Below are 25,394 nucleotides of genomic sequence, written 5' to 3' on the forward strand. Positions count from 1 at the left end.
TTATTGTGACAAGGTTAACTGAATCACACTTCGGAATAAAATAGTTATGTTTATGAAGAATATTTTAAAACAAATATCACGTTGGAATTCCCAAACAGCAAATCGCCTTGAACTTGCGAATGCTTAAAGCCACAATGACGTAAGGTATAGTCAATAGAGCAATTCACGTTGTCGCACCTGAATGCCGCCTCTACCATAATGTTTTGTTTAAATAGTGTAACGAATAGGTATGCAAGCCACCTGATGTTTCATGGTCACTGACACCCTTTGAAATCTATAAATCAAACAGAATTGTAACAGGAAGAGCAGGAGTTATCTTAAGTTGGACATAGATGGCATCGCCCTAATTAATTCTAATGCCTAATTTGAAATGCCTCTTGTTAGAAGAGGGCGTAAGGGCTTACTTCAAACAACAATATATAAGTATATCCCTTAAGGCCATTCGTTTCTATTCATGGAATATTTCATAGTATATAAGACCGACAGCAAATATACATTCATCTATTTGTCATACAAATCACAATAACAACTCTGTAAATCGAAGTATCACGAACCCATTACTTCAGTCGTACTACATCGTTCACGGGCGGATTGCAAACAGATTAGATAAGAGAATATAGTAACATAAGATAAAAGGTATTATAGTGAAACCATGGTTTTACGGTGTTTAACATCCTTGGAAATATGCAGATTAGTCCATTGAAAATAATGTTTTTAACGTGCTGAAAAACCTATGTCTATCAAAAATTTACATTTCGTTGTAAGCTATGACGCCGTTGACAATTGTAGTCATTTCTGAAATATTTAAAGAAGTATTTTTTGTATAGAGATAAATGATCTAACTCCGTAATGATTTACTGCGACTGAGATGATGTCGTATGGGGTTTTACACCATTTAACTATAACACTAACAAAAGTAATGCGAGTCGTATGGCGTCCACTAACAATTGGTCATAAACAGTCCTATAAACTATATTTCACATTGTTTGTTTTATGCACAGCAATCATAAGCTCTACATGTTACTCTACGATGGCTTTTTGTAGCGATAAACGCGATGCAATCGCAATGGCTTAGAGTCATTCCCCGTCTACAAATAGAAAATACTTTAAGATAGGTGAACTTCAAAATGAGCGTTCTTAGAACAGTGCTGAATATCGGAAGTACCAGGGTAATGCACATATTTAAAATTTATATTTAAATAAATAAAAAAAATAAGTAGAAAACTGCAACGCAGTCCACTTAATGTTCTGTATTCCATATTGTCCATAAATATACTTCAAATAGGACCGAAATGATATAAGTCTGTTTCTAAAATTAAGGAAACCCTAGACACTTAATCCTTAAGAGAAGATTAGATTAGTCTACCATACTTTTAAAACTAGAAAATATCTGCGCTACACTGCTGAGATATGCCAGAAATAGGCGTAATAGTAGGGCTGCATCAAAACCTTTTAAATCCCGCTTGTCACTGACATGATAAAGAGGGGTGGTATATCATAAAATATGTATGGACAACGTGTTTTCCAACTTCGCCGGGTTTCCAACGCAGGCGATCGCATCGCAAAAACTCATAATGTACAAAGACCTTAAGTTAAAGTCAATGTACTGAAAGAAAATGGTGCATGCATAAGCAATGTGTACCTACTTGTGAATAATGTAAACGGATCGAACCGTTCAATACATAATCATGTACATTTTATCACTCGATATTCGACAAATTAAAATAAACGCGAAGGCGGGCTATTATTGTATAAACGTTTATTAATTTATGTTAAGGTGAACCTGTATAAACAGTTGGTTGTATTTAAGTTAACGCCTCTGCGCTGAGCAATAAATAAGGAAGTCTTGAGTGAAACCGTGTGCACTTTTGTTTGTAATCAAATTAGTAATTACTTTACACTTCAAGTTAGTTTGGAAGAAATTAAAGGGTGGAATTATTTTTGGGTGTTATTTTCAGCTTTGATTGGGGGGAAATTTACAGAACCCTCTATTCTTCTCTATTCTGCCCTACTACACTTCTTGCAAACACAAAATAAACGAGCTTGGTGTTCATTTGATGTTAAGTGACCAGTAACCATGAACATCTGTAACCAACTTTATATAAAACTAGTTCAATACATCTGTGTAGAAAGTGGCAACGCATCACGTGATGCGATGCCACTTTTGTGGACGGTCGCCATCTAGTCTAATCTCGTCAGCCAGCATCTACACCCTTCCATTGCAATGCTACCAACTGTATTCTAGAAATTGCTGTGACACATATCGCTGTCTTATAACAGTGTATATGGTAGTGTAGGTAGAGAACACGAGGTATTCCAAGTTAGTCCTCAACTCCTCATGCATTTGTGGTCAACTTTTTGCTACTTCAGTTTTATAAAAAAAAACACAATCACATAATCTTGCTACTCGTATTACGCAATGCGACCGCTTCAACTCTTCAAGTCAAAGCAAAAATCTTCAGTAGAGGAGGTCACGATTCTCCGTAGCGAGGACGTCATCCCTCTTAAGATTAACTTATAGTGGATGGGCACAAACAAGCTACGTCACACCCACTCAGGGTAGCGCTGGGAAATGTAGGTAGATATTCGGATACATTTCTTACGGAACAACAAGAGTACGCAATTTTGATGGGTGTTTTTTCTTTATTTCGCGATGTTTATCCTACGTTACAGAATAAATATCTTATTTAATGTTTATTAAAATTGTACCTATGTTAGTCAGATTTTGAAATTCAGTATAAAAGTTAAAAAAATGTGTCTTATTTGCGATTGTAAGTAAATAATTACAATTTTTAAGAAAAAATAATTTGAAACATATTTATCCTAAAGTATAACTTATTATTACATAAAAAATATATAATTTACTTTGAATCACCACTGTGTGACTGTGAAGAGGTAGTTGCAAAATAGGAAATCACACTATTTTAGAGGTTGCTTTACATGCGTCATTTTGATCTATAACTAGTTTAACGTAACAAAATATATTTCTATAACTTTTTGGTATAATATGAAACGTTTATACGAATACAAGAAAATCAATCGGAAGTGTGAAATGTAAAATATCTATTATCTATCAGATTTCACATCTGTGCATCTCGTGCCGCTTCAATAACATTGCCAACAAACACGCAACTTTAGATCCGGGTCCGTTTCATACATTTCGCCATGTTATATCTCCACATCGTTTTTTTTTTAATATAGAAGTAGCAGACGAGCATACAGTCCACCTGATGGTAAATGGCTACTGTTGTCCATGAAAATCAGTAATCAACCCCGGATAGGATTAAATATTCCTACCTGAGGTCGGCCACAGATGCGCCGCTACCCCTGAGGACTAAGCTGGAACGCCTCGGAAAATTCTGTCTCTCTTACTACACCCTTCAAAACGGAACACAGTAGCTAACACTGCTGTTATTAGGTAGACATAGGTGTGGCGCTGGTGCCGCCGGAGTCGAACCACAAGGGGTTCCGCCACCTTCAAATTCGTATATATTAATATCTAAGGTGGTAGAATACTCTGTGGTTTGACTCCGGAGGCCACACCGCCATACTTATTTCTGCCCAATAACAGTAGTATTAAGCGCTATTGTGTTCCAGTTTGAAAGGTGTGGTAAGGGAGACATACTTATCTGAGGCGTTCAATCTTTTTCCTTAGAGGTAGTAATACACTTATTAGATACATATTACAATCTTACACATGTAGGACAACATTTGCCGGATTCTACTAGAACGACACATAATTATTGTTTTAAATGTAAAAAAACACAAACTTCGTCATCAAACACACAATAAAATATTAAACACTATAAGAGGAAAACTATTTCATAAAAACCACAAACAAAGATAGAGTAGGTACAATAAATCACATAATTGTCGTACTCCGAATGCCTTTTTTATTGACATCTATAAGAATGTTATTACGTGTGTCTACCGTACATAATACTTAACATTTTTGCACATATACAAATGTACAATAATTATAGGAAGAGTCTTTTCTAGGTAGCGTTTACGTAGCTTGCTCAAAGATCTTACATGTTATACGAGTATTGTACAGGTCAATATTTAGGGTGCGATGTGCGCATTTTGAGAGGGAGGGCGAAGATTTTTTTCTTCGATCTATTTTCACAGGGCGGTTGGAGCCCACGACCTGCGACTTCTTTACCGAATTCGACAGAAAGAAGATTTTGCCCTGCAACTTTCAAAAAGTTACTCATATCCTGTATGATAATGATGAGCTTATACGAGTTCGTATGAAGGAAAACCCACTGAATCAACTTAGAATTGACCGCGAAGATAAGGGGAAAAATAATAATATAAAGGTATTAGCAACGTCCTTTCCTTTACATCTCGCTGTGTATAAATAAATTCGCGATGCGTAACGACACCTAAAACATTGGGATTCACACATTTAAAACAATGTAAACCAGACGTAGGCATTTATGGTATTGTACCTTTATATTTGGTCGGCTTAGGCATGTTATCAGTCATAACTTAGATCTGTTTGCCTACAATGTTTACACGTCTCATGTGAATCGTTTGTTTTATGTAAAGCTAGTCGTCGTTGACATTAGGTATAAAAATGTTTATTAGGAAATATTGTAAACAATAAATTAAGGTGGTTTCTTCATGGATAGATTGCGATGTCACCGAGGCCCGAAAGATTTCGTTAAAAGTTAGAATATGGATTTTATTTTAGTAAATAAATGGAAAAAGCATAATGGCGTGATTAGGAGTTTCATCCGAAAGCATCTGCTCATAATGGGGCAAACTAAACTAATTTCCTGTATGCTCCCTAGACCTAGATAAACTATTGCTAAGACTACTAGATAATAAATCAAAGCAAATCCGTTATGAAAATCAGATATGCAAGCTGGCACTCGGTAATCGTTTCAATTTTAACATATAGGTATTAACGGGTGTGCTATTTATGTGTAGATAAATATGTAAGTATAGGATAGATACTATATAAAACAAAAAATGTAAATATTAATACAACTACATACTTACAAATAGGACAAGGAAAAACAGTCGGTGTTTATCGAAAAGACTTATCAATAATGGGTATATTCAAATTTTGTCCTCTAGGCAACCTTTAGTAAGGAAAAATTTACAAAAATAAATTGCTAATGCAAAAATTATATATTCCATTAATTTATCGGTTATGACGGTTATCATAGCTAACGGAAATGTAACTTAAAGCGAAATATAAAATGCTATGAAGTTAAAAAAAATAAATGTCAGGAAATTAAATGTTAACTTATAATTCTTCAACCCGACAGAAAACCCTACGTCCATTCTGCGAAGGCTTATTAATTATTAAAATAGAATTGCTTTGCACGTATATCGTGGCTTGGTTAAGCGGCGTTCACGGACCTAACTGGCAGTTAATATAATTACAATTGCATGCATGATATAAAGTAGCAATGACAAAGTACGGAACTAGTGTACGGTAAATGGGCGGGTCATAGGGCATATTCAATAAAGCATGGTCTAGACAAGCCGGCGTCAGTGCAGACGGTAATAAATAACATAAAAGTGTATAAAGTGTTGTATAAACCCGGTGCTCTATAGATGGCATACCATATTTGGCTCACATCCAGATTTTCAACAGTAAATTTGAAAAGACAACCGATAAAGCTTATTTTCGGTCTACAGTAATATATATTTTAAACTTCAATAAATAAAGTTATTTCTACCTTGGGCTTTACGTAATCGTGTAACACTACTATTATAAATGGCGACGGATCATTAAAAACTGCTATCATCTGAAGACATCATCGATCAAAGTTTATTCGTAAAAGGACGTGTCAATTGTAAAACTAAACACATCGCATATGCTATGATGTTTGCCGTCTACTGCGCAAAATACTTGTTTTTCTGACAAGTTAGCCAATTTTTTTGCTTGAAAAATACATGAGATTCTAATATTCACCTTAGAATAACTTCGCCTCGAAGTTTCTAGTACTTCAGCGGTTTGTCTTGAATGATAAATATGTAAAGTGGAGCTTATCTCAGACTTGCACAAACGACACTGAAAGACGGTTTGGATTGACTACAAAACAGGTATTGTGACACTGATAAATTTTCGTTTGAACCCGTGAAACTTTATATGGATTTATTAATAGAAGCGGGACGAAAAAAATAACAAGCGCGAACGTAGGTCTATAACTATGCGATTTAATCACAAAAACAAGTTTTTAAGGACACGACGTGGCGCCGATCGCAAAAAGTTTGAGCTCACGTCAACGTACATTATGGCAATTGTATAATTATGACGTAATTAGTGTGACTAATGTTATTTATCCATTTATCTTATAAATATACCTTTGTTATCATTATTTAGATATACTAAATACTAATTACATACATGTATAATCACTCATAAAATTGTAGCATGTAATAATTTCAATTTGTGTACACTATTAGAGGGCGTGCGTGCTTATAAGGTACGTCTTTGCACAATATAAATTGAATCCTACAAAAACTTTGCATTTCCTGAGAGAATTCTTAACGAACCAACGTGTAAAAACTGCAGCTCGTTACAAATTACCTCCGGGAGGGCACTCTGCTGGAATGAGTATAAAAACATCTCATTTTATAATAAAAATCGAATGTAAAATGAGCCACTGATTCACTATTGATCACTGAGACATACATATTTGGTTCGGTTCGATACGCTCGGAAAGAACTGCTGTCACTACACTGTATGAAATCGATGCCTGAGTCCAAGGTGGCGCTGTGATTAATTTATTGTGGCGACAACATCAGTAGGAGTTATAAATATTTTGATCGGGCATTGTTAGACGCGGGAACATTATACTATGGGTATCGCTTAAGATAATTGTCCGCCGACATGTATAATGAGCGTCGATTGATGTGACAGACGATGCATCGATTCATCACGCAAGGCAGTCACGTAAAGCGCTCGCAGGTTACACCTGTTCTGCAGTTTCGCCACGGCTGGCCGACAACAATGCCAAGTCGCGTAATTGAGCAATTCCGACTCGGATAACGCATCTCCGATAAGGATAAGAGACAGGAAACCGTCAGTTCAAACGTAAATATTAAATGTGCAGGAACTTCGGCGACACGTTTCGCTTTTCTGCCCGCCGTGTCGCGGTGTCACCTTGAGATTTCTGCTGTCATCTTTCCTAATTACAATACCTACCATAATACCTCTTTCGTTAGTTAAGTAATCTGAGCGCGTTCGGTGTACAATGAAAAGTTTTGAAGGTTTCAACTTGCTTTAAACTTGACCTTCGATGGGCTGTTAAGTGATTTTATCGCGGCTTTAATGTTACAACTACCAATGCCTGCTGCCGGAATAGCAACGTGTAAACAAGTCTAGAAAAACATGACGTCAAGTTATGAAACGAAGCGCATGTAACCTTACTTATTACGAAATGTATTTTTAGCTAATGACATTGATAAGTAACTGCTACCGACTTAGATTCGCTGACAAACGGTAGGGTAGCATGCTACCAAAATTGTGTGTCAGATAAGTTAGGGAATTTGACATAAACAGAACGAATTTACTTGTACATATATCATTAACTACTTGTCTGAATACACATATCATTAACTACACTTCCAAATTGCGGTTATAACGTTTAATTGCTGCAAAATTTTAGGCCAACAGCTTCTACGATAAGCCACTTGCCAAAATATGTACGGCCTATATTGCAAAACGCCAAAAAATGCGCGTAACGTTTGATATTAAAATGGAATATGAGGCAGTAACGACCTATTTACGCGGGGAAACTAATCAATATTATACTGCGGTATTTAATGTTGCATGCAAATGCCTCATTCGTAATACAAACTTAATCAACTAATCATGATGCTATTAAGCGAAGAGCTAAAGGCTTCAGTAAATTTATTATAATAATATTAATATTATAAAGAGGAGTCTATCTATTTTATACTATAAACGTAATAGAGTAGTGTAGTCAACGTAATTTAATTGTTAGAAAGCTATATTATATTAAATGAAGCTAAATTTAAAGATTTTTTACCACACGTGCGATCTAAACCGCCTACGAAAAGCCAATCGATGAATGAAAATGTTATTTATAAGCTATCATTATTTGATGATAACCCTGCTATAAATAATAATTAGAAAGAAAATGAATAATCTTACTTTTAATATAAATGAAGCGTCAGTGTTTAGTCGAGCGGTTTTTCAATCCCTTCGCTACGGTCATTTGCGCAAACGCATCGACATAATCGTCGTATGCATATTGCCTAGCAGTATTGTTCTTTTCTGGTTGAGGTCCCGCAAGGTTAGGATGCAGTTACGGTTACGGTTATGCGGCATGACATGACGGTAAGCCAAACAAGGTTAAGTGTGTTGGGCACCGCTAATGGCGCTGGCTGGCTGTGGTAGACATTACACCGAGTGAGCATTATAAGTGCACTAGACTAGCGAGCAGGGTCACGGCGAACTGCTCGCAATAATGGCGCTTGGAAAACTGATAGCGACCCTACCTAAAACAAGGATCGATATGACTAATAGCCACTCTTACTCGTTGTGTCGCTAAACCTTTAAAATTCATGAGAGAGCTCAAACGGGTATGGCAATGGAAACTACTAATGATCGCGGGCAGAATTACGACGAGCTTTAATAATCGTAATGCAATGTAACTAATGTACTTTATTTATGTGACAAAAACGTCAATGAAACCAGTCTGCAAGAAAGCGAAGATTACTTCACACAAGTTATTCTCATTAATGCTATTAAAACAGCGAGAGAGTGGATTCTACACATTGTTGGTATCTACATTGGTAGGTTTAGTTAGGGGTGGTCCCCGGGGGGTGGGACACCTCACGACGCCGGCCGATACAGTCTCGGCTTATAAATATCTAAAATGTTACGAAACTGTAGCTATTACGACGTTGATTAATGATTTTCTAAGTAAAAGCTAAGAGGCACGCGCGGGCCATTTAAGTTTCCACTGAGAAAATAGCTCAAGTCAAATGCGAAGTATTTCAACGCCTTACAATCCTCTTGTTGTTTATTACCTAAATTATATTAGTATCATTGTTAGATCTAATATGATAATTTTGCCAATGGGCAAAGTATGACAAATAAGACTTGTTCTTAAGAACATTATAAATGACAAAATTATGACAAAGTATATAATGTTATTACCTTGCTTGTCATTTGAAATAATCAAGAGTACCTAATTCTTGAGTTTACTCAGATATAAATGAATTTCTTCAAGAGAAAAAAGTAATAAATAAATAAATAGAATTAATCTTAGGAGAAAAGCGATTACGTTAATTACGAGAATTGAGGTGACAAGCACTAAGTGAAACAAACTGAACAAACACATATTTTAGTCTTTCAAACACGTGCATTGCTGCTATGCGGCAGATTAAGTCATGTATACTATCCACGAACTACAAGTAAACAAGTATTGTTATTCAAATTGTAGAACATTCTAGCGATACCGCGGTCTTGTATAACGCGTCACTAACATAGATATTTCAATTTGTGTCCGTAAGTCACGATTTAGAATAAGCAGATTGGAATTCAAAGATCCTATACAATATAAGGCAAAAGTTGAGCGATTGTCGCTTGTCGAGAACTCATTGGCCGCTCGTTACGGGCAAGGGCAGATTAATTAATTAAAAGACGTTCATTAAGTTGACCAAGTAGTCGACGATGAAGGTTTAGAATCATTGCTATTTTTTGCCACCTGACGTAGTCTAAAAATAAACGTATTTATTATTTATATTAACTAAATTGTAAGAATTGACGAGTTGAATCAAGTGGTACAATATCGTTAACCGCAATTTGAACTCATCTAGTGGTTTACATTTCTTGTTTTTATTCACGATGCAACAATATTATATCATCGATCAGGGTAAGCTATGACAAATTTGTTTCGTTGACCATAAGAAGAACACGATATACATAGTAGGCTGTAGGCATGTTATTAGATAAATAACTGTAATTGTGTTAATGAAGTGCAAATGACAGACTATTTAGTGGCAAGCTACCTAGCGTAGGATTATTCTATGACATTAATCAAAGGTTCCAGCGAATTACATGCATACGTGGTCGCAGTTTAGGACAAGAATAATTACATACTATTATCTAATGTCTCAATTTGTTATTGTAAGAGGCTAAAAGCCTTTCTGTGCACAACATTATTGCCAACGTTCCTAAGTACTGTTTTGTTTTAATCTAGGTATTGTTCCCAAGTCTTAATGTTTAGCAAGTCTTCATTAGCATTATTAGTAAACGCCAGTAAGTTGGTTACTTAAGAAGTAAGTTATGAACATTGTATGTGTAGGAGAGAACACTTATATAATCGTAAAATAAATACAAACTAAATAATTCACATTAAATTAAAAGAAGAAAAAATTAAGTCCTGAATTTTGTCCCACTCTACATTTGAAGTTCCTGTCCCAAATGCGTAAATGTTATTAGGATGTGGCGAATTTAAACGTTCATCAACGTGACCGCATATTTGAATGAAAAGAAAATAGGTCGTGTAGTACCTATCTATACCTAAATTGTCACAAATTTATAAAACCTAATTAAGCACGTATAATCAATTAAGTTAAGAACCCACTTACCGGAAAAGCTTATTTTCGTTTCGACCGGCATCTTTTGAACTCAAAAACTCTATTGAAATACTGTAGGGTTTGACGCTGCACGCTTTCTTCGTTATTGTATTTTCGATTGTTATAATTGTCGTTGTATCTTCGGAAAGGCAACGTAACAGTACGCGCGGTTCGGTCGCTGGTTGGATGTGCACTGCCGGCCGCGGAGCCGTCGTCGCGTACAACTCACTCCGAGCCGCGCCGTCCGCACCCTTACCATGAGTTTTCAAAACATCCTACAATTTTACGTTACGTTTTTTCAATCCATTATTCTGTTCCGTTTGCTTCAGTAGACTGAGTAAACGTAACAATAAGTGTTCAAGTCTTTTTGTCTGCCTCACATGTTCGCAAGAAATAGAGATAAAACATATAGCGTCATTTTGTCAATTTAGACATTTAATGTTACGTTACTGACACTATAGTTCTGATACAACCCGCTAGGAGCGCTGATTGGAATTTGATGGGCAAATACGTAAACAAATACCAAAACAGTCATATTTGTCGACACGTAAAAACTCATGGTAAGGGTACTGATACGACACTTCTGTTTTTGTTGGGCCGACCGCCCGCCGCCCCTGCTCTGGGGCGGAAACTCGGAATGCGAAATTAGCTATGAAACCAGACGTTTCAAGCGAAATTGGAAATTTAATCCACTAGCGCCTAGGAAAGGACGCTCTATCGTTTGTGTTGCGAGTGTCAAAGGTTTTAATTGGTATGATTTATTTTTAAAATTCGTAATTTTCTCCCTGTCAAGTATTTTTCTCTGAAATTGAAAGTCACAGTGCAATTAGAGCCTGAACATAAAAATGTACCCCTAACTGATTTTAAGGGAAGGAGTGCCTACAATCCAGCGGTTTTTAAGTAAGCATCATTAATATTAACATATTCACCCTTCACATTCTAAGAGGAAACCCGTACCCAGTAGAGCCTGGTGGGCAAATAATTTTTAAAATAATTTCTGTTCTGAAGAATAAAATTCCATATTTTCAAATGTATTTTCTTTTAATTCCAACTTCTGAAACCAAGCGAAGGCTTATGATAATATTGTTTTTACAATTATTGTCACAGTATAATGAAATGAACTTGACGTAATATTTTGAAACTTCATTCAATCACTTATCAATATTGATGGTATTATTTACGCAAACAATACAAATTCATTGTTTGAAGCAATACAACCGGTTCGTAAGTTTAGCAACGTTGTAATATTACATTTAAATGGTACGCAATGTACTGTACTGTATTGTACTGTAACATCAATAACGTATGTAGCGTGCCCGGTGTTACAAAACCGAGAGATCCGTATGCAATCTCAAAAGGCACTAAAGCACTCACGAGCACTGACCCAAACGTTTATTTAGATCCACATAAATATCAACGATAAGGCATTATCAACGCACAGATAACAGCATACTCTACTTATCATTCACGTTTAGTTCGCAGTATGTTTTATCTCTGAGAATTAAGCTATGCCGCTTATCTTCACGATTTCATTATTTACGACTTTTTTTTTAAAGAAATGATAACTTTTTTTGGAAAAACACATTCATGTTCAGAGACTTGATGTCTCTAATTCTAATTACCATTAAATGCAAAATAAAACCTTAAATGATCCATTAATTTCATTTAAGACTGATTTCGAAATTATTTCAGTTTTATTTACTTTGCAAAGAACGCTATATTTTCATTGCTTAACTAATGTGCAGACTTGAAGTCTGCGTAAAAATGTATGTACAGAAATGTAGTGTTAAATAAAGAATACAAATGACTTTGGTATTGTGAAAATGAATTTCAATACATTTCTATTTCGAGCAATGGAAGCTGTGACGGTCGGCCGATGAACGGTTTCTAACAGGTCAAAGAAAGCGAGAATAGGTCGAGATATCTTAAGACCAACTAAATCGAATCGCATTGGGCATCCATCTTTGTAAGCACAGAGTGGAGTAAGCTCTATTGTGCTTATCTGCAAAGACAAATTGAGTGTCCAAGTACAGAACTCGAAGCTTTCACCGTACTTTACAATAATTAAACTAACAAAAGGCAATTTACTATCACAAAATAAATTCGGTGCCAGCAGATTGATTCGGAACGATCAAATAAGGTTACGCAACGATGTAATACACAATAAAGTTCATAACTCCTTTCACCGTAATGCTGATTATAACTTTAAATTAAGACTTCAAAGAAACTGTTATTACAATCATTTGGTGCACACGGATACAAAGAAAAAGTTACATCAAAAAGTAAGACGTCAGCTGATTTGTGTAGGGAATTCTCTTCGTATTTTCAAAGGAGTAGCTTTACGCTCTCTTTAAGTCTAACAAGTCTATTCAGGCGTCTTTCAATAGTCCTCGTAAGTTCATACTGTGTAATTGGAAACGGTGCTTTATCACCGATATGTAATAACATACTTTGTAGCAGATTGTGGCATTCATTGCTATAAAAAGAAGTCTCCTTTTTTAGACGACGACTTCCATATAACACGTTACATAACCAATAGAAAAGGATATCGTACTAATATTAGTCATCACATTTCTATCGATTATAATATCATAATATCATTTAAAAAAACATCTTAATTTGAAATACAGAACAGAACTTTCGCATTTCCATAAAGTGTCACTTGATTTAGTCATTTATGGCCAAAGATTTGCATCAATAACATATATTACTGTACATAGGAATGACTAATTTCAATATTAGTTCCATTGAGGTATCGACGTTGACATCATCTTAAATTCCATAACAGTAACCTTATATCATCCAAATGCTTTCTCCTACAATCATCGTATTATTTAAAGACGATAACACACGAGCTCCTTCATTGAGATTACGAAAACAAAGCTTAGTTGATATAACGTTGACAGAGTTAGATGTTAATTATGAATTATTGGAATAGCTGGTATAACCCGGCGGAGCAGTGACCGATAGATTGAAATCCAAACATTCCTTGAGTCATGGCCGAGTTTACGGCGGAAGGCACGTAGTCGTTCGTGCTTTCAGATCAGAAGAGCAAATCTAAGATTCAATTGTTCCATATAAAAAGGTAACTTAATACACTCGGATTTAGTACAGGTTCAAATTATTCCTGCTTAATTTTTCTAAGAATTTCAGAAAATTTCCTTAACAATATACCTTCTATGTATTTTGGCCACAGCAGGAATGTTTTTTGCTATAAGATGAGTAGCACGAATTTTATTTCAGTTCTAAGAGATCGAGAAGAACAAAGTTTAAGAAAGCAATTTTGCAAAGGTGCATGCAACAGAACAAAATCGAAAAAGACAATTAGGTAGGTACTTGAGTTAATCAGAGACTTTTGATTACAGACCTGTTATACAAGTTTGTGCTTTTGATATTGGGAAATCTATAAAAATAAGGCTTTTTATTACGTCAATTAGATTGACGCGTCAATATAAACATAAGTGGTTATCAAAATAAATATTAGAACATTCTTAAACCAGAAACCAAACAATAATTACCAAGACCAGTTCTTGTCGCTTACGTATAAGATTGCCTATGTCGTTAAATTGATGCAATTTCCTTCGAACAAATTTAGAAAACCTGTTTAACATATGACAGAATGCGATTGGAATTCTGGTTAGCGAATACTTTACGTCGGTTTGGGTTATTTTTTTTTGCTCTTTCCGTTTACAGATAGGGACATTTTAAATACTGTTTAAATTAATGTTATTTGTCGATTACAGACATAATTATGTTAAAGCAAGTGAGTCATTATCTATAACTACTCTACTACTATATTTAAGTAACATCAAATGTTCAAAGTTAGAGAAATTTGTTTACATGGTTTTAAAATTTTATGGTTCTTCTACTAATCTACCAATGTTAATTTTTGGAATAAAAATTACGTGGTATGAAGAGGAACATAATAAATTTATTTGGACGACCAATGATGCAACAATATTTTAATGTCCTTTACTGAAGTGTCGAATGATCTTCCCACCCAGGAAGTAAAGTACAAAAAGTAATAGACAAGTATATAATTGTACAGGTAAGTGGAAATGTTTTCGCGTCGAGACGGATAAATCAGAAGGGGGATGTTGGCGACGCCGTCAAGCGGATAAAGTTTAATCTCCTTTCACAACCCCAAGGCGCAGGCGCTAGGCTTGTGAAGCGAATTGTAAACACAGTAGAGGGAAGCCTTATATCAAATACATTTCAGATTTTCCTTTTACTTCACTCGAAAACAATACATAAAAGGAGTTAACAAAATGGTATCACGTATGAGCAAATAATAAAGTCAATACACGTAGATAAATGTGCAAATAAAGCAGGTTTATTGTTTTCGTCGTAGTTGGGAGCTTTACGACTTACGACACGGCACGATTGTTCCTTAGCACGTCATAAGTCAATACTTGACAAGCGCAGCCGAAATTAAGATATCGCGTTACCGTGAGATTGGTTCGGTTGTTTCGCTGTTTGTTTTGACTGCTGTGCACCGGTGTGTAACTCCCCGGCGGTAATGCTTCGGCCAAAGTCACGTACACTCGCCGAGTTGGACTTATGTTTACCTACCGATCATTGGAGTACTATATAAATAGAATTCTCTGTGATTACCGCACACAATGCATAAATATTGGAAGATACGCCGACGCACAGACTAGATTGATTGCAGAGAGTAATGTTTTTACAGATTCTTACTCCTTGGCGCGCCCTACAGCCCATACGAATTGACAGATTTTTACGCATAAAGTACGTTAAATTCTTCTAAATTGCGTAACATATTTTTAAGCCGTCGTTTTTAGGGTCCCATACTCAAGGAGTACAAACGGCTCCGCTGTCTGTCCGTCTGTCACAGCGCTCTATCTCTTCTTTTTATTGATAAACATTTATCAAGACTGCAGCTTTCATGCACCTTTAGGTTATGCTTAAGCTAGATGTATTATAGTAGCAATACGATAGTATAAGATTCATATCTGAAAGGTATAAGTTTCCACACGTGCGCCGAGGGCGGCAGGCCGGAACACTTTCCACTAATGATTTCAACCGACTCCAGTTACAGGAATATCAGATCACCTGCACCGTGTCCGGTGAAAGAATGGGTTATATACACGGATGTATATTAATATTACATATAGTACGTTGTGATTACACATAGTGTTAGAGAGGGCTCATTATAAATGCTAAAGGCATGCATTGCACCAAAATAGCATGACTTTTACGAAACGGACGAATTTATTAGATGAGGCTCCAATCTTTATAAAAATATTATTAGCTTTATAATACGCCCCTTAATAATATCTAATACAGATGAAAAATTGTCAAATTCTGGTAGGTAGACATTTTCAAATTTTCAAAACCTGCATGCACATACGAGTATACCGATAGTCGGTAATACCTAGCCTATATCGACTTAAAATGGGGGAAGATTTAATTTCAATACGAGAAAACTCTTATTGAATATTTTGTGGAAAAGTACCAATGAATTTACGAAAACACGGTGGCAATACAAAATGGTCATTTTTTCGCAGTCCTACAAAAAAGTGAGTATATGATATTTCTTTAGCTTGCGAATTCAATCCCGATGGTCACGCGCACATACATAATTTTAAATATGTGAGTGATATCACTAGCCCGACATTAATAATGCAACAGCAACCTTGAGTTTACCGACGACGCTACAGTTTTCTCAGTGCTTCGAGATATTTCATGGTGACACTGTTTTTAAAACGGAATAATAGGTATTCAGGGATCAGATGAGTAAAATACATAGATAGATCCTTACAAAAAAGTGTAACCAGTTTTGAGAATTGAAATTGTTGCGAAAATAACGTTTTACCACGTCTCCGTGCTAAAATGTCCCTATAATGTTTGAGATATTTATTTATTTATTGCATTAATTACATAGTATTCGTTATTTATACGTACATTATCTCTAAAAATGTTTTTATTTGTCAATTATTCAAAACATACCTGACTACTCTGCCTTTTGTGGCATTCTCCAATTTCAAGGCGGTGAAGTATCTTTCGATTTTACTTATCAAAGGTGTCACTGTTTTTAAAACGGAATAATAGGTATTCAGAGTGACTAAATTATGTTTACACTAGCAGAACCCGCGGCTTCGCCCGCGTAAAAAAATATGATATGACATACAAATAACTGTAATCGTAAATTTGTACCTGTAACAATTTTAACGATAAAGTAGCATTAATATTTAATTTATAAAAGCTTTTTTTTCGTCACTGTGTACCTAAATTGGTCAAGCTTTCTTCAGAAACATACACTTAAACTCTAATTCATCATCAACCCATTACTGTCCCACTGCTGGGCACGCTCATAATGAGAAGGATTAGGCCATAGTCCACCGCGCTGGCCAAGTGCGAATTGGTAGACTTCACTTACCTTTGAGATTTCTCAAAACATTTCTACAACTTCAAAGATTTTTGAAACTCTAATTACTGGACTGTAATTAAACTTTCTTTAAAATATAAGTTTCATGTAGGATACAATAATTATTATTTACACTATTCCATAGGAACCGTCCATGTTATATGGGGCCTTACATACAGTGGTTAGAGCTCCCATTCTCGCCGCCCGCAACTCCAGAAGTCCCCCTCTAGTCTCGTACGACAGGCAAGGGATACTATAGCCCTGTTCTAGCCCAAAATTTTAATCCAAGGACTATGTGTCTACCACATCACCATCACTAATCCACGCATAACCCCAACCACACCCCACGGCAGGACAAAATGTTGACACGCAGTGTGTCTCAAGTAGTTGCGACGTACCTAATCAGTATACCAAAATATAGGCCAATTTGTATAAACTTACGCATTTTCATATATGTAATTTGCACCCGTCCACGTTGTCATGTATTTGTCTGAATAGACGTTTTCTGAAATTTCACGTTTCTAACTTCGAACGTAAAAGATTCCCGTATATATACATATAACACTTATTTTACCTCCTTATAAGAATTTCAAAAACATTCCTATATACATATGCAACAATAAATACTTTATCAGCAAATTTCTGAAAGCTAATATTCAACACCAGCGGTCGGCAACCCGACACCCACGGGTGGTGTGTGGCCCGCGACTTTCCCTTGTGGCCCGCGGGTCTGCGCGTTACTAATAATTGGCCAAGTGCAAGTCAAGCCCGCAACTGGAGGGTTCCGTACAACCAAAATTTTTTTAAATGTCTAATATTTAATATTGCAGCAGCCATTAAAGTACACACATTGTGAAAATTTGAACTGTCTACCTCTAACGGTTCAGAAGTCAGTTGGAAAAATATCGAATAGCAGTTTGTTGTATGGGGATCCTTTTTTGTGTTCAACTTTTTTTAATTTTTAGTATTTGTTTTTATAGCGGCCACCGTTATGTATCCTCTGTAAGAATTTCAAATTTTTATCTATTACGGTTCCAGAGATAGAACCCTGTGACACACGGACAGACGGACAGACAGCGAAGTCTTAGTAATAGGGTTTCGTTTTTATCCTTTAGGTACGGAACCTTAAAAAACCGCTGTTCTGCACTTCAGCACGCGCAATACATTCCCATGTTAAAAATATATGTTACGACGGCCCGTGGAAATTCGCCCTACACTAAACTTCTCTGCACTCTGTTCTTTTTCCAGACACGCCAAAGGAAGTAACTTCAATAACGGTTTTTAAAGAAAATTTCTTTACTTATAGTACCCTAATGGGATTGATTGTTGAGTTGCTAAAAATTCTGAAACAGATGTGTAAACAGAAAGGCATAATGCATACACCCTTTTATAGCCGTCTTAAGGGTTGATCTAAAAAAACAGTGACTCAGATGCTTCATTGAGTCCAATGATAATTTTTCATAGTGGTTGCTTCCAAATTAACGGATTATAAAATATAGTTCCAATCCCTATTTAAAGACCTTAAGGGTTGATTTTCAAAAAATGGAAAAATAAGTGATATTATTTACAACCAGAAAGCAAAATACCAATTTTTATAGACTTTGCTTCAAAATCTGCGGACTTCTAATCGAAGTTTCTAGCCTTATAATACCCTCTTAAGGGTAGATTTTCTATAAATGGTATTAAAAAGTTCTATCATTCCCAACCAGAAAGCCAATTACCATTTTTAGTCTTTGTTTCCAAATTAACGGTTTTTAAAGTAAAGTTCCATCCCCTATTAAACGTCCGTAAGGGTTAATTTTTCAAAAACGGTCAAATAGGTGTCCTATTATTTTCAATCAGACAGCCAAATAAAAAATTTCATAGAATTTGTTTAAAAAGCTGCGGTCGTCGAAACGAAGTTTCCAGTAGATTTTCCATAAACGGTGTTAAAGAAGCTCTATTATTTCGAACCAGAAAGCTAAATGTTATTTTTACAATCCTTGTTCCAAATTAACGGATTTTAAAATAAAGTTATATTCCCTATTAATCGAACTTAAGGGTTGATTTTCCAAAAACGGTAAAATAGGTGTTCTATTATTTTCAATCAGAAAGCTGAATACCAATTTTCATAGACTTTGTTTTAAAATCTGCGGACTTTCCAACAAACTTTCAACCCCTATTTTACCTTCTTAAGGGTAGATTTTCCATAAATGGTGTTAAAAATGTTCTATTATTTCCAACAGGAAAACCAAATGCAAATTTTTATAGTCCTTGCTTCCGAATTAACGGAGTTTGAAATAAAATTTCAACCCCATTTAACGACCTTAAGGGATGATTTTCCAAAAACAATGAAATAGGTGATTAATTATTTTCTATCGAAAACCCAAATACTGATTTTTATACAGTTTACGTGAAAACTGGGGGACTCTCATACAAACTTACGACCCTTATTTAACCCAAATAAGGGTTGATTTTCCAAAACCGATAGAATTAAAGTTCTACTATATCTAATCAGTAAGGCAATGACTAACTTTCGTAGTGCTGGCTTACAAATTGGCAAATTTTAAAATAAGCTGTCAACCCTTATTTTACCAACATAAGGGTTGATTTTCCAAAAACAATGAAATAAGTGTTTAATTATTTTCTACCAAAAATATAAATACAGATTTTCATAGAGATTAGAACAAAACTGGGGGATTTTCATACAAACATACAACCCTTATTTAACACACATAAGGGTTGATTTTCCATAAAAAGTAGAAATAATGTTCCACTATATCTAACCAGTAGAGCAATGGCTAACTTTCATAGTGCTGGCTTTCAAATTGGCAAATTTTTTAAATAAGCTGTCAACCCTTATTTTACCAACTTAAGGGTTGATTTTCCAAAAATGGTGAAATAGGTGTTTAATTATTTTTAATCGAAAACCCAAATACCGATTTTCATAGAGTTTACATCAAAACTGAGGGAATTCCATACAAACTTACAACCCTTATTTAACCCACATAGGGGTTGATTTTCCAAAAACGGTAGAACTAAAGTTCTATTATATCTAACCAGTAAAGCAATGGCTAACTTTCATAGTGCTGGCTTTTAAAATGGCAAAATTTAAAATAAGCTGTCAACCCCTATTTAACCACCCTTAGGGTTGATTTTGGAAAAACCCTTAGATTAGATTTTTATTACTTTAAATCAGAAAGCTAAATACCAATTTTCATCCAGTTTGCTTTAAAACTGACGGACTTTCATACTAACTTTCAACCCCCATTTAACCCCCTTAACGGTGGAATATCAAAAAATCCGTTCTTAGTGCGCATCTACATTATAAAATGAAGCTATATTTTAAATTTCATGATTGTAGCTTCAGTAGTTTAGTCAAAACCTTGATTAATACGTTTTGAACGTGAGTATCTTTTCGCTTTTATATTATGTTTACATTTCGCATGTTCTTTGACGAATTGCGAGACAAAGGAATATTTTCTGACGTCTCAAGATTACGCAGTTCACGCTTTGCATTTTGTTTTTATAAACCTGTTTTGTTAATTTCCATATTCACAATCAGAATGTTTTTAAAGTTTTCTGGCAATATTACCTGGTCAATAAATCATTCGAATTTTGTATTAAGTTTTGTATTATGTTTCGTTTGTAGAGACATGAAAAATAAAAATAAAGAAATGTCCGTAGATAATGTTTACCATAATCTTAAACTAGCTCTCGCCCGCGACTTTTTTCGCGTTTACTTTAGAATCTAGATAATATATCTTCCTTATGACACACACGAAGTACCTATGAAAGTACATTATCAATATTTAATCTATCTAATGTTTTCCCGAGCAAGAACCGACATTTGATAATTTCTGCCTAATAGAAATTATCAGTCTTTGCTAGGCAAAAATTGAATAGATTCATTATTAATCACATGCGCTAGACTTGCCAACTGTCACGATGATCGATCAAAAGGTATCAGAGTTGAACGATCTCAAAAATACACGAACATCAATTTTTATGTAAATGTATAGACATTGTCTGGCATTAGTATACATTAGAATACAGTGAAAGCATTTGGCAAAATAAATTTATCCTATACGTCTACAGAGATAGGTCTATTAATATAGATATTTTGAGAGGTATAGATACTTGTCTCACCCCCCGACGTTTCCCGCATAATCAATTTGTCGCATACGAGCACTCTGATGCAACGAGCCAAGTAATGCTCTGTATTCCTAGAGGCAGGGTTCGTTTTGCGATTGCAGTTAATTTCGGCGGCTGTGTAGTCCTGTGGGGTAAGAGAACCAACTGTCTGCCAAATTCAATGTTATTCGTATATACGAATGTTATACCTATATAGGTATCTTACATATATAGGTACATTTTCAGGCCCACAATCTGTATTTCATCTATATATAAATATAGAGCTGATGTTTGTCGTTTTGTTCAAGTAACACACAATGGGTACTGATTTTACTTATTGTTGCTTATAGTTAGAAGTCTAACTAGAAGAGTAGAAGTAGAAATAGAAAGTGATATATTTTTAATGTTTCATTTTTCGCTACAATAACGCGAGCCGGTGATATCCCAAAAACTCTATGATATAAAAATTAAATTGTGGTTGTTTATAAATTTTGATCGGCCTATAGCACTCAATACGATTGAATTAATCAAATCGAAAGATAGTGATGATAGAAAAGCATGAATGATGGTAATTTAAGGCAGTAGTAAGACTACGAAGGAAAATGTTTGAATGGTGATTTTATTTGGTATTCAGCTAAAAGATGTCATAACTGATACTGACGAGGTTGAACACAGAGAAGTCGCGGGCATAAGCTAATTACAAATAAAATATTATTTAGACAATAAGTAAAACTTGTAAATAAAATGCTTTTATAACTACACAATACAATAATCTATTCTGTGGTCTTGTGTTTACTTTGCGGTCTATTTTGGTATGACTAAAGTAAATGAACAATAAATAAATTCTATTTATTACCTACTATGTAGAAAATATAAAATCAAAACAAACTAAAACATGAATAAATACATTACATAACTTCTAAGAATGATAGTACATAAACAATATTATTTAAAAACGTTTATTATTTCTTATAACTAGCACGGAATCATACAGGGATTGCAATTGTAATTGAATTTACAGAAGAGGTGAAGCAACGCATTGTGTCACGATGTTGTTCAGTCGTGAGGATTGAGTTACTTAGATCATTAGCCCCTAGAATCATTACACTTAATAAATTTAAAACAATGAAATACCTATATTCAATACTATCAAAAATGTCATGTTAAACGTGCATTTAAAGTATCTCTACATATTTGGTATATATTTCAATTTTAAGCATTTTTTGTGTAAGTTAATAAATAAGGTATAATTCTAAGGCCTGTATGTACATAAAATTAATAAATAAATAAATAAGGGCGATTTGCATTTCCACTCTAGAGGCTCCACCGTCTCATCTATTCCTGCCTAATAACATCAGTGCCACTGTGTTCTGATTTGAAGGAAGTGGTAGAGGACGCATACTTACTCATCCGAGGCTCCCAACGTAGTCCTCAGTGGATAGCAACAAATCTGTGGTTGACCCCAAGTAGGAATCTTATCTAGGGTTGATTACAGATGTCCATGGTCGGCAGTGGCCACTTACCGTCAGATGGACAGCATGCTATACTTACATATATAAAAAAACATCCTTGACAGCATAATCAGTGCAACAAAGACAATAAATCAAGGCTCTAGGTCAATACTACATAGAATATAATAAATATCACTTTACGATGTTTGCCCTGACAATTTTACTACCACAGCGACATTAGTCTCCCGTCTTAACATTAGTATTATAAATATTGACTAACAAAACATAAACAAAAGCGGTTGTTATTTGTCTGCGAAGTTAAAATATCGTGCCCGTATGCCGATAACGTTCGATCGTTTCGTTCCAAGGTTGACTGGTTGCACCTAAGTATTAGGTAGGTTCTATTTGAATTTTTAATGCAATTATTGTAAATACTGAGCAGTTTTGGTGGGTTGGATTGTGAGATGTTCTTTAGTATACCCTAAGATTTTTTATATTATAAGAGTAGCAGACGATCATGCAGTCCACCTGATGGTAGGTGGATACCGCCGCTCGTTGTCATCTGTATTCAACCCCAGATAAGATTATTTTCCTACTTGAGGTTGGCCACAGACCGACAGATGCGCCGCTCCCCCAGATGACTAAGTTATTCCAGCTCGCCTCGAAAAAGTATGTCTCCCTTACCACACCCTTTAAACCAGAACACAGCAGCGCTTAACACTGCTGTTATTAGGTAGAGTTAGGGGTAGCGATAGTGCTGCCGGAGACGAACCATAAGGAGATCTACCACCTTCAGTATAAATTAATAGTAACAATAATACCGTTGGACTGTAACTCCGAAGTAGTTTTTTTGTGGATTTGGCCGCTCATAGTCATTTGTTACCAATAACAAAAGTCTTATCCAAAGATCGTAGACTGAGGACTAAGTTAGAACATCTTACAAGCGAGTCTGCCTTGACAAACCCTTCAAATCTACACCCAGCAGCACGAACACTGCTCCTATACGGCAGAGATGTTGAGAGCAGATATTCTATTCTACCTATTATAGAAATAATCGAATTTTACCACATTATGTTTAACGCATATTATGTCAAAATGTCCATATCAAAACCCATTTCATCTTTAACGATGCCCACCAATAGTCTGACAATTAGGCTGACATGATATACAAACAAGACAAAGGTCTTAGAAATTCCTATCAACCTATTTTTCATTACCTAAAGTATCTCGAAAGTTGCTCATCCAATGCGCAATATATACGCCGAAGTAAGTCTAAGTCGGAGTATGTATTACTGTATAGCGTTTAATGAAGACGCACGCATTACTGATTCAATGTGACCTATAAATGTCACATATCCAATCCAATGAAGCATGCAACGATATTGTAAATGCCATTGCACGAAGCGCCGGCAATTCCTCTCACCCGTGTTAGAATCGAAGTATATTTTAAAATTATATATGAAATGTTACAAGTGAAACGTTTTTTCTGTAAAAGTGTATCTTTATTGGAGTGTTCTGGCTTGCGAAAATTATGAAGAGTAAGAAAGTTATCAAAATAACCAGCTTAAGACGATAAAAAAGATATCTTAAGGAACGGCAATATTAGCAATGACTTCAATTAAGTCGATTACAAAATACAAGATTTTATCTTATATATAAAATTCTCGTGTCACAATGTTAGTTACCATACTCCTCCGAAACGGCTTTACCGATTTTCGCCAAATTTTATATGCATATTCAGTAGGTCTGAGAATCGGCTACTATCTATTTTTCATACCCCTAAGTGATAAGGGTTATTATCCCTTAACATTTTTTTATTTATATGGCAACACAACGTTTGCCAGGTCTGCTAGTTTTTTTTTATAAGAGTACAATACGGTGATAATTTTTATAAAGGAAAATTGCTTAGGAAGGAAACACACGAGCGACATAGCGAAGGTCGTCGACATCTGACGAACTGTCGCTCATGTATTAGGCCCCATAATAACGGTAAGGTTACGTATCTAACTAATCCCAAGGAAACTACCTAAATAGTTGTTTTCTTTATGGTGATCTTATAAAACGTGGTAAGCATCTAAATGACGTACTTTATAAATCACGACATTCAAACGACCGAGGATATTTTTCCGTACGAAAATTTTTTCCTTAAATAAAAACTAAAGTAAAACTTCGAAAACTTAGCTAACACAATAACGTTCACGTTAAAAGGTATTCAGTTATAAAGATTTAGTCTAGAGATTCCAAAGTTTATATCTAAAATAATTGAATCTATTTCTCAGGATTTGTAGCATCGATCGGAGGATCGCGTGCGAGCTCATAGGCCAAGGTTCAACGAGTGAATGATCGCTAGATCCACCACCGAAGGTCGTAGACTGATATATGCAAACAATTAGAAATAAATTGTGTGACTGTAAAATACTAAAGAATTATAGTAACTGGTGATGTAAAGTGATTTAAAAGAGGAAGGAAGACAGAAATGTGTCCGCTGGCGAAAATAAATCTTTGTGAAAAATAAATCAGACAAAATCTTTGTATCTTAGACTTATTGGAGAAACTAGATTGAACCGACTTTGAAAAGGAAGTGGTTCTATGTTACCCAAAAATTTACTAAATAAAGATTATGAATTATGTACGGCTGTACGTATTTTTTATGTACATTTTTCGCAAACAATAATAAAGTATAGGATTAATATAAGCTCAGTTTATTAAATGTAAAGTTTATTATAAATTAAATTTTTGGGTAAAATTAAAACAGCAGCTTATATTTTATGTGAGTGGTCAAAGTAGTAAATGTAGTTAGTTGATGACTAAAAGAATGTAACTCTACCAATTCCTCGGTATAAGCCTTCGAGGCTTCAATTACTCTT

General features: G+C 35.1%; 1 protein-coding gene and 1 long non-coding RNA gene across 11 annotated transcripts in view; one reads left to right on the forward strand and one right to left on the reverse strand.

Moving 5' to 3' along the window:
* CLIP-190 (Cytoplasmic linker protein 190) overlaps positions 1 to 25,394 on the reverse strand; it is a 71,661-nt gene that overhangs the window by 37,445 nt on the left and 8,822 nt on the right. For 3 of the 10 annotated variants that reach the window (XM_073088242.1, XM_073088241.1, XM_073088239.1), the window contains exon 1: positions 10,588 to 10,786. The exons of the other annotated variants lie outside the window; for them this stretch is intronic. In XM_073088242.1, coding sequence (XP_072944343.1) covers positions 10,588 to 10,618 — 31 coding nt within the window. In that variant the 5' untranslated portion in view covers positions 10,619 to 10,786. Of the gene's footprint in view, positions 1 to 10,587; positions 10,787 to 25,394 lie in introns of those variants that run through there. 10 annotated transcript variants of the gene reach the window in all.
* LOC140753552 (uncharacterized) overlaps positions 23,911 to 25,394 on the forward strand; it is a 74,711-nt gene continuing 73,227 nt past the window's right edge. The window contains exon 1 of the long non-coding RNA XR_012103582.1: positions 23,911 to 24,371. This is a non-coding gene — a long non-coding RNA (uncharacterized LOC140753552). The remainder of the gene's footprint in view (positions 24,372 to 25,394) is intronic.

The sequence above is a fragment of the Epargyreus clarus genome, unplaced genomic scaffold (genome assembly GCF_041222505.1).
Source record: "Epargyreus clarus isolate Ecla_fem2 unplaced genomic scaffold, WU_Ecla_fem_2.2 ptg000026l, whole genome shotgun sequence".
NCBI classification, from domain to species: Eukaryota; Metazoa; Arthropoda; class Insecta; order Lepidoptera; family Hesperiidae; genus Epargyreus; species Epargyreus clarus.